Source organism: Hyperoodon ampullatus, assembly GCF_949752795.1.
Source record: "Hyperoodon ampullatus genome assembly, chromosome: 18".
In the NCBI taxonomy this organism is placed as follows: domain Eukaryota; kingdom Metazoa; phylum Chordata; class Mammalia; order Artiodactyla; family Ziphiidae; genus Hyperoodon; species Hyperoodon ampullatus.
Genome location: NC_136931.1, coordinates 53,938,346 through 53,948,490, shown reverse-complemented (window position 1 = coordinate 53,948,490; position 10,145 = coordinate 53,938,346). Strand labels below are relative to the sequence as shown.

At 59.7% G+C, this 10,145-nt stretch overlaps 1 protein-coding gene across 1 annotated transcript; it reads right to left on the bottom strand.

The window, feature by feature from the left end:
- Window positions 1–958: 958 nt before the first annotated feature.
- CALM3 (calmodulin 3) lies at window positions 959–8,937 on the bottom strand. The gene is made up of 6 exons (XM_079723454.1): window positions 8,656–8,937; window positions 4,304–4,334; window positions 1,944–2,087; window positions 1,672–1,778; window positions 1,278–1,413; window positions 959–1,130 (listed from the first exon to the last, which is right to left on the bottom strand). Exons 1-6 carry the CDS (start codon window positions 8,656–8,658, stop codon window positions 1,102–1,104), a joined length of 450 nt encoding a protein of 149 aa, XP_079579580.1. The 5' UTR covers window positions 8,659–8,937; the 3' UTR covers window positions 959–1,101.
- Window positions 8,938–10,145: the final 1,208 nt, after the last annotated feature.

Sequence of the window (10,145 nt, the reverse complement as noted above, 5' to 3'; positions counted from 1 at the left end):
CCAGGGCAGCTGGCCGACGGGACTGTTTTATTGCAGGCATGTTCTCTTCAGTGTGGTGGGGCACATCTTCCCTCTCTCCACCCCTCAGCTAGCCCAGCATGGCGTTGGACAAAATTAAAGCTTTAAGGGGCATGAAGAAAAAGAAAGGATAACCAGCGTATTACAAAGCGGCCATCCCCACGTCCATTCCGACGAGGGGACCTCGATGCGGGTGGGCAGGGGCGTCACAAGGGAGCGGCACGGGATGTTAGCACCAGGTATTTACAGGGCAGCTTGAGATCGCGTCAGGAGCATGGGCTGGACAACGTGCAGGGGGGTCCGGGGAGCAGCCCCACTCAGCCCCACCGCAGGAAGCCAATCGGATGGTTTCAGAAGAGCAGCCAATGGGATCTGAGCCTTGTCCACTCTCTCCGGCCCCTTCTATGAGCCGGCCTCCTCCAGTGGTAAAAGAATGCGGGCTTCCAAGCCTCACTTGCCCCTTGACCCCGTCCTGGGCCACATCCAGTCAACACCACAACTCTGGAACGCCCCCCCCCACCACCGCCACCCTCAGTCCTTCTGGAATGCCTCTCTCGGCACCCCTGCCCCAACAGGCTGCTGGGATGGGCACAGGGAATCACAGGGCTGGTCGCATGCAACAGCGAAAGGCGTGCTCTCCTGCCCGGCCCTCCGGAGGGCCTCGGCCCCTCCCCAGCAGGTCCCGGGACAGGGCTGGCAGCCACCCGGCACCCAAAATATAAGAGGACGTATGAATAGAAACAAACCAAGACGGACGAGAGCCACCCGGGCTGGAGAAGGAGGGCAGGGCCCCCCCCTCTAAGGGGACTGGGGGGCTCATCTTATGAATGCATCAGGCCTTGGAAGATGTGAATGGAAGGGGGAAGGGCAAAAGGAAGAGATGGCAGGGGCATGGAAGGAGACTTGGGAGGAAGAGAAAGAGCAATCATGCAGCTTGGGACAAATCTTTTGTTGCTTTATCAGATTCTCAGTCAATCAATTGGTGTTTGCTAGAACCGGGATACGCAGGGGAGTGTTGAAGAGAGTGCGCGCGCGGGAAGAGAGAGATCAAGAGAATGGGCATCACCAGCTGCCCGGGAGCCTTCACTTTGCAGTCATCATCTGTACAAACTCTGTGGAGGGAAACAGACAGGGAGGAGGTCAGCCAGCAAGCGGGGCTCAGCCCCCAGCCGCACCCCCCACCCCCCACCCCCCCCCCAACCTGGGGGCTTGTTCCAGAAGCTCCTGCTGGCCCAGAGACAGGGGCCGGGTCGGCTCACCTTCGTAGTTGACCTGGCCGTCTCCGTCGATGTCAGCCTCTCTGATCATCTCATCCACTTCCTCATCAGTCAGCTTCTCACCCAGGTTCGTCATGACGTGGCGCAGCTCTGCGGCGCTGATGTAGCCATTGCCATCCTGGGTGTCGGGGGATAGACAAAAGCTTTGAGCTCGAGGCATTCGCCCGGCTCTTCCGTGGGGGCAGCGGGACAGAGGCCACAGTGCAGGAACTGTCAAGTCACCCACACTCAGCAGGGGCAGGGGGGCTTCCTGAGGTGGCAGAGCAAGTTGGCAGCGGGGGTGGCACTGGGACCCGGGCCTCCTGGAAGGGCTGACTCCACTTACACAGGGCATCCTGGGACGCCACCTGTTCCCCTCTGGGAAAGGCCTGCTCACCTTGTCAAAGACACGGAAGGCCTCTCGGATCTCCTCCTCGCTGTCTGTATCCTTCATCTTTCTGGCCATCATGGTCAGGAACTCCGGGAAGTCAATGGTCCCGTTCCCTGCAAGGTGGGGAAGGGAGCAGGGATGCTCTGGGCCTGGGCCCTGGGAGACGAGCCCGGAGCCCTGGCAGAGGAGACACCGGCTCATCCATCACCGGAGGAAGGCTCCCCGTGGTCGTGAGGGTGACCGGGAGTGGGGCTGCCCACCCGCTCCACGGGGCTCACCATCCGCGTCCACCTCATTGATCATGTCCTGCAGCTCGGCTTCAGTGGGGTTCTGTCCCAGGGATCTCATCACTGTCCCCAGCTCCTTGGTGGTGATGGTGCCATCTCCATCCTTGTCAAAGAGGGAGAAGGCCTCCTTGAATTCTGGGAGAAGAAAGACAATGAGTCAGAGGCCGAGGACACAGGGAAGTCCTGTCCTTGGGAGACAGGCCGAAAGAGTCAGGCCCACCTAAAGAAACCAGAACAAGACTTCAATTCCAGCCCAAGCCTCTCGCCTCTGTACTCAGGGCCGGACCCTTCCTTCTTTCAGTCAACACTTACTGAGCACCTGGCCTGTGCCAGGTAAAGCTGCCTGTTCTGTCAACCTAGCTCAGTGGGGACAGAGGGGAAAATGGGTGACAGTGGCCTTAGACCTTTCTACATTTCTTCTTGGTCCCTGGCTTCAGCCTCTCCCTCAAATGATGACACAGACCAATGTCATGGAGGGTATGAGAGCCGAGGGAAGTCTCTATCTGAAGTATGCCAGCCAAGGTCAACTGGCTGGGAAAGGAAGGGAAGGAGAGGTGCAGGACGCCTCTGGGCGGCACGGCATCCCTCCTGACTGGTACCGCCAGCCCAGTTCCCTGGTTTCCAGAGGAGCCAAGCGCTGTGTATGGTGGAGTCTGGGGGTGGCCGGCAGCAGAGCACGGCTGACGGACGATGCGTGGGGTAGGTGGGGGGACGGAAGGAGAGGGGATGGCTGCCAAGCCAGGAGGATGAGGCGCTAGTGGCACTGAGTGGGAAGGCCACAGCTGGGGACGCATCAGGAGCGGGGAGAGAAGCACGTGGCTCCTGCCCTCCCACTGGGCCCATTTCGGCACCTGGTGCTCCCTACCCCCAAACCCTCAGAGAACAGATGCCTGGCAGCCTATTCCCACAGGGCGTGGGCTGGGGCGAGGTGGTGGACAGTTTGCTAATGGGGACGGGGGGGGACGTGGAGCGTGTGTTTGTGTTACCCGAGGGCAGAGCGGGGGTTGAGTGTGGCAGGAGCCACACGTACAGCCGAGAAGCTCTGCCCCCGAGCCCCTGGGCCCTGGAGAAGCACAAGAGCCTCCCCGGGGATGCTGGCAGCGCCCTGTGCTGAGGCCTTGCTGCTGTTTGGGGGAGGGGGTCACGTGGGCGCCCTGCGCTCCTGATCACTAAACAACAAGGGGGTCCTTTGGCTTTCCTCGGTGGGTCTCCATAGCCAGCGGGGGCCAAAGTTTAGAGGCAGAAAGTGTGGGGGGAGGAGGAGGGGTGCTGGGAGGGGAGGAAAGGAGAGAAGGCAAGTCCATCCCTGTCTCCTCCCACTTCAGAAGCTGGGCCTTCAGCACTAGTTACATGGAGCGTGTTGAACGTGACAGCAAAGCTGGGGTTGGGTAGCTGCTGGGCCCATGGCTGTGGAGCTTAACTGAGAGCCGGCCCCTGTCCTCAGGCGGTGCACCGTCTTGGGGTGTGTGTGGGGGGCAGGGAAACCTGCTCAACACACAGTACTTCCTGCAGCTGTGACTTCCTGGGCTTTGGGGGACAGTGGGGCTACAAAAATGGATTAGATAGGATTCAAGGATTTCTTTTAGCTTACTGGGAGATGTGTGATCATTCCTTTGTTCATTCATTTTAGTTATTTGGCCAAGAAAAGTTTACAGAGCACCTAGTATGATTCAGGCACCAAAGACACAGCAGGGACTGATACAAAGTCCCCAAATAAGGAACTCATCTAGTGACAGGAGATACAGCAGGTAAAGACATCATAAAATAATTTCAGATAAAGAGAAAGGCTGTGAAGGAAATAGAGTGACCTGATGGAGAGTAAAGGAAAGCTCTCTATTTGAGAGGGGAGTCAGGGAAGTCCTTTCCAAGGTGACATTGGAGCCGAGACCCGAAGGATGAGAAGGAGCTGCCCGTCAGTGCAAGCAGCCGGGGGAAGGCACTTCTGGCCCAGGAGAAAGCAAGTGCGAGCACGTGCAAAGGCGAGTGCGGAGGCGGGAGTGCCGAGCCATCTCCTGGGCGGCTCCTCAAGTGGGCCAGGAGCTCTGCAGCCCCACAGTGAGGCAGGGAGCTCACCTTCTGAGCCTAACCGGCAGGGGTCGGGCTCACCCTGCAGCCACTGATTAAAAGACCCCGATGAGCCATGGCCAGGAGAGGAACCAGCCCTGCCGTCTGGGGAGGGTCGGGCTCAGGACTGCGAGGTCTGGTGTTACTGGGGCAGTGCTGTGCTCTTATACACAGCAAGTTTATCTGGCACGCGCTCCTCCCGGCCTCTCGGGGCCGGAGTAAGATTTGGCTGGGCATGCAGAGGACTTCCCGCAGCAGGGGGAGGGCAGGGAGGGAGGCAAGCTCACCTGCGATCTGCTCCTCAGTCAGCTGGTCAGCCTGGAAAAGCAGGAAGGAGAAAGTTAGCCGCAGGCTGGCACATCTTCCTTGTTCAGCCCGGCCCCCTCTGGTGAGGCTGGTTCCACAGGGCATCCACGTACCTGGGCAAGGGAGGTCAGGCCAGAGCCAGGGCCTGGGATAAAGTCTGGGGGTTCGGGAAGCTGGGGACTAAGGTGGGCTGGTGGCCTGACGCAGGGCCTGATTACACCGCCCAGACTCCAGGGTCTCCAATCCAACCCAGTGCTCTGGAGCCACGGTGGGCGGGAAGAAGTGCTGCCCCAGACCCAACCCAGCTGCACCAGCACAGCACGGGAGCCCAGGAGGCTGAGTGAAGGGAGCAGTTACCCTAGAGGCCTAATCAAGCAGCTCTAGAAGGCTCCAAACCAAAACAGGCCAGTCCTTGGGTAGGGCAGAGGGAAGATGTCTGCGGGCTCTTCGCTAGTTTCTATGTCACCGATTTGGAGGCACTAGGTCCGAGCACAGTGGACCCAACTGGCGACAAGTCTCCTAACTGGTGGCTCTGAGGCGCTCCGAGTGCCCAACAGAATCCTGCTCAGGCGGGGGGCAGCCCCCCACTCTCTGGTGCACGGGGCACCATTCCGCTGTTTCTTTGGGCAGGAAGGGTGTCAGGGAGGGGACTGCAGCAGGCAGTGGTGGCAGAGGCTAGAGGACTAAAGTCAGCTTCTCCCGCTGCGCTGCAGTTTTTAACCCTCTCCGGCCCTGGCCAAGGGCCACTCCGTTTGTTCGTTAGGTCGGTGGCAGGCAGCCCTTACTGCATGCGGGGCTTGGGGGCGGGGCAGAGGAGAAGCAAAGGCTAGCCTGTCCCGCACTGGTGTGCTGGGAACTAGCCAGGCATAGGGATCCTCTGGGGGAGCAGCCAAGAGGGGAAAAAAATCCCAACATTTAGCATCAAAAAAGGAGTTTTCCTTGGTTTTTGTGAATGCTGCCAAAAAGGCACCGCTCTCCGCTCTCCCCAGACCACCGTCCCCTTCATTTCCTTTCACAATTAGGGGAAAGGGGCTCCACGTCTACAGCGGGCTTCTAGCGTTGACTCTGAGAGCCCCCCAGACTGACGCATGCCATTGTGTGTATTTGCATTATTCTCCATAAAGTTTCCAGAGCTAGCAACAACCCCCCAACCCTGTCCCAAATATGAAGACCGATCACATTAGAACAGGTCTCAAATGGCCTTTTTCTTTTTTTCTTTCTTTCTTTTTTTTTAATCTAAGGGAAGAGAAACTTAGGCCAAGCCCCAAATAGAACGGGAGGGGAAATCAAAGTGATGATGACAGAGGGGAGATGGCTAAGGGAGGGGGAAGCAGGAAGGTAGAGAAGGAAAAACACCACACGTGCAGATTCTGGAAAAGTCCAAAGTCTAAAGGGAAGGTTAGGAGGCCAAATGGAGCTACTTCTGCATCGCTTTCAAAAAAGACCCAGGGCTGCCGGGCTCCTGAGCGCCAGCCGGGCAGCCCCAGGCCCACAGGCCCCTTTGCTCCTCCACTTCCCCCAGCTTCTACAGGTAAAGGAGCCCGAGCCGATCCCCTAGGTCCTGACACCCGAGGAAGCTGCTGGGGGAAAGTGAGAACAGAGGCTGGGCTTCTGGTTACCAAGGCCAGGTGATGCCAGGGGAGGGGAGGAGGCGGAGGGGAGAGCCCAGGCTGGGGAGCAGGGCCGCCGTCCCCTCTGCTTTCAGTCTCTTCCCCCGGCCTGGATGGAAAAACCTAGTCCAGTCGGGGACCTCCGTGTCCCGACCACACCACCTTCGGGCAGCACGGGCAGGGGCTGGGGGCAAGGCGGTTGGCACAGGCTGCAGAATGGCCCAGAGTGGCTCTGAAGGCCGGTGTCTGCCGCTCCCCACCGCCAAGCTGCAAGGCGCAGAGAGAGAGGCACGGCCACACTCTTACAGGGTCGCTGCAAATAGGCGTGGCTCTGACTGTAGGGCCCATCGCACACTCTCTCCCTCCCTGTTAGGAGACCCTCTCCCCTGCTTGGGGAAGGAAAGGTCCCAGCTCCGAGCTAGAGATCTCAAAGCATGGCTGCTGCCCAGGAAACTGATCACCGCTGGGGAGCCCTTCTCAGGGCCCTTTCCAGAGCTGAAGATTTTCAGCTTTCACCAACAACTGTCTCCAAAATAACCCAGTTGGTCTCCTGCTTCCATGTCCCTCATCTTAGGCTCCAGCAAGGAGCTGGACAAGGAAAAAAAAAAAATAATCCTGGGGTGGGGGAGGGAAGAGGGTATTATTTCTCTGCCTTGCCCCAGCCCCCAGCCAGTGCCAGAGAGCAGTGTTAGATGAGATCAGAAACCAAGGCCAGGGCCCCTCACCCGGGCCAAGGAGGAGCCACAGAGCTCAGGCCAAAGTCCAAGGCCAGTTAGCAGTGACTTGTCCCACCCATCCATACCTTGCCGATTACAAATGGAAAGAGAAACTAGTAGGGCCAAAGCTCGGGACCTATTTGGGAGGCGGGGAGGCCTCCTGGCACCTGCCAGTGATTCGGCGCCCGTTTAGCAAGGTTCTGCCGGGAGAAAATGGGGTAGAGGCGAGAGGAGCCATGAGGCCTGTGTCAGCAAGTATGAGATCTGATACACAGCAGCGGCGGCCTGTTCTCCCCAGCCTTGCCAGGGAGGATGGCTGCGCACGGTCCCGAGGCTGAACCTGGGGGGCTAGGGGTGTTGTGGGTAGCAGGGACCGGGAGAGAACTAGTCTGCTGGTTTTCTCTCAAAGCCCCAGCTGTGTGAATTAACAGAAGCACTCAGTGAGGGCCCCGAACAGAACAAGCGGCCCTCGGGCTGATGAAGGGGTCCTTCTGGAGGTCTCCTCTAGTCAAGCTCTGCAGTCCCCACCCCGAGGCCACAGGAACAGGCGTCCGATTGTCACCGACGCCACACTGCACTGCACTGTCATTTGGCACAAGTGAGGAGATGCAGAGCGGTGCGTGGAGCTGGAGACCATGAGAAAACCAGCATTCCTGCTCGGAAAGAACAGCTCTCTCGGTCTGAAAGGGACAGTGAGCGGGTGAGCTTCAAGGCTGAAAAAGCTGGCTCATTTGATGCAGCCCAAACTTTCAGCTCCCACCCCCATTTCCTACGGCGTCAGTGCGCCATAGGGGCCCGAACAGCTCCGCCCACCTGCTCCCACTGCCCGTGCCTTCTGCCCAGCTTCATTCTTTCTGGGGAGGGGACCCGAGAGCCACTCCCTCCGGCCTCTGCAGCCCCCTCCCCATCCAGACTGAACAGTCTTTGTCCCAGCTTTGCCCTGGAAACTTCCAGGGAGCTACCCACATCCACCTCCAACCCGAGGCCCACCTCAGCCGCCATTCATTTTCTCCAACATGTCCCCAGATCTCCTTCCACCCCACCTCCCACCACCCAAGCCGAAGTCCTCTCCCACCCCTCACCTCGGAAAGCCACCTCCTCATGGAGCCAAACGCAACACTCCGCACTTCCAAACCCAACCTCCCTTCCCAGTTCAATAGCCTTAACCCACCAGTAACCGCAGAACCTTCTCTGGCTGCCCCCCCCCCCACATCAACCACGAGGCCCCCTGTCCCCCCAGCACTGGCAATCTCGCCATCCCCTTTTAACCACTTCCCCGACCCCAATCCTCTTCAGTCCCTGCAGGTTTCCAGAGCATCTCCTAACCTCGGCTGCCACCCACCCCAGGCTCTTCTTCCCCAAGCTTGCACCTCACCCTCCTCCTCCTTCCTCTGCACTGTCGGTCTTTGGAGAACCCCCTTCTCTCCCCTCAAGGGTCTGATCTGTAGAAGGGACCCCCCGCCCCCCCCCGGAGCACTCCCCCCGTCCAGGCCCAGCTACCCACGGCCCCATCTCGGGGAGCTCCCCAGCTGCCCGGCTTCCCTCCGATCCCCCTTGCCTGCATCCTCTCAGGACCCAAAGCCTTTATCAGGGCACAAATCACCCCCTTCCCTAGCCAATGTTTCTTACCTCGCCCCCCTGGAATCCAAACACCTCACCTTAGCGACCAAACGCCCCATCCGGGGTCCAAGAGCCCTTCCCCTCTGAAGGTCCAGATGCTCCATCCTGGGTTCAAATACCCCCTTGGAGGGCTCAGGTGCCCGTTCTGGGGGCTAGAGAACCCATCTGGTGCTAAAAGTCGCTTTTGGAAACCCCCAACCCCCTTTTCGGATCCAAACGTCCCGCTCTGGGTTCGAATGCCCTCGATAGGGGGGCAGAGAGGGGTCCAGAGGCGCTCTCCGGGGCCCAAACGCCCCCCACTCTGGGTCCACTCGCGCTCTCGGGGGTCCTGCCCCGCCGCGCCCGCCTCAGAGCCCCCAGCCTCGGCGGCCCTTCAGCCTCACTCACCATGGCGAGGCCCGGGGTGTCCGGAGCGCGGGGATCAAGGTTTCTCCGGCGGCGGCAGCAGCTGCAGCAGCTTGAGCTCCGCCGCGCGTCCGCGCCTCCACACTCACTGCCCGCAGCGCGCGCCGCCGCCGCCGCCGCCCGCCCCAACGGTCCCTCAACGGCCGCCGCGCGCGCCGCGCCCCGCCCCGCCCGGTCCGCGCGCCGCCGCACTGCGGCTCCCACGGATCCCTCCGCGCCTCTCTCCGCACTGCCGGGCCCGCGGATCTCTCGCTCCCACCCCGCTCGGGGCTGGGTTTGTGGACGGCCGCGCGCGCGCGCGCACCCGCCGCGGGACTACTTTCCGTCGCCGCGCGCCCCGCCCCCTGTGCCCACTCTACTTTTCTCCTCGGCGGAGGGGCACTGCTCGGCGGCGCGTGACGCGTTCCTGTGTGAGCCGCGCCGCTATTGGGCCCGGGCGACGACGGAAATGAGAGCGCGGTGCCGATTGGTCCGGCCTTCCCTGCAATGCGTCAAACTGGGGCGAGCCACTGCGTGGTGGTGATGGGCAGCCTGAAATGTGTGGCTGCGTGTAGCTGTGAGGCGTAAAGAGGCGAAGGCGAAAATTGTGTGACTGTTAGAGAAGCAAATACATCATCTTCGTGGTCAGGGAGTGGTAAAAGGGTGGCGGAAGATGCAGAAGCACTTTCTCGGCTCTCCCCTCTAACAGATGGAAGGTGGTGCAATCCAAAATGCTGTCCTGGAAGCCCCGCCCCCAGCTGGGCCCTACGATGTGGCGGGGTCTTCAAGGTTCCTCTCTTCCCCTAAAGGTACTGTCCGTTGGGACAGGTGTGTGCACGCTGAGACACCCTCCACAGGTATCCGGAACCCCTATCCCCGTTTCACTCCTGATTGGCTCAGGGTCTGTGAAAGTGGGGCCGTCGCAGGACAGCCTCTGGGAACAGGGCGTTAATTCAGTCATTCATTAAAAAAAGACTGAATTGGGTGCCTGGTGTAATGTAGGGACCCGTGATTGGCTGGGCTGGGGAGACCAAACTTCCCAACCATTGTCCTGTTGTCTTGTAGACCACTTGACTCTTGCACTCCTTGTTCTAAGGTTCCAGCCATAGGAGGAAAAAGAGTGCCAAGGTTAGCTGAGACTGTTTACTGGAGCTCAGAAACGCTCCCCTTCTCTTGTTTAGAATGGGAGCTGCCATTCGATTACATGTCCCGTACCCCTCTCGGTGATTGGCTGAGGAATGGCTCACTCGCCAATCATTATGTCCCACCTGGAACAGGATGTAGGCTAATGAGAGTCCTTCCCTAGGTTTTTGGATCTAGAGTTTGGGGACAGGAAGCCTTTTCCTTTTGCATGGTGAGGCTGTGAAGAAATAGGTCTGGCACTGTCTGGCCATTTTCCCACCCTGAAGGGGAGAATAAAAGTGATACCAGGGAGAAGCAAAGAAGAGATGGAGTGAGAGAGTGCTGTTGCCATTCCCTTCCCTGGTTCCAGT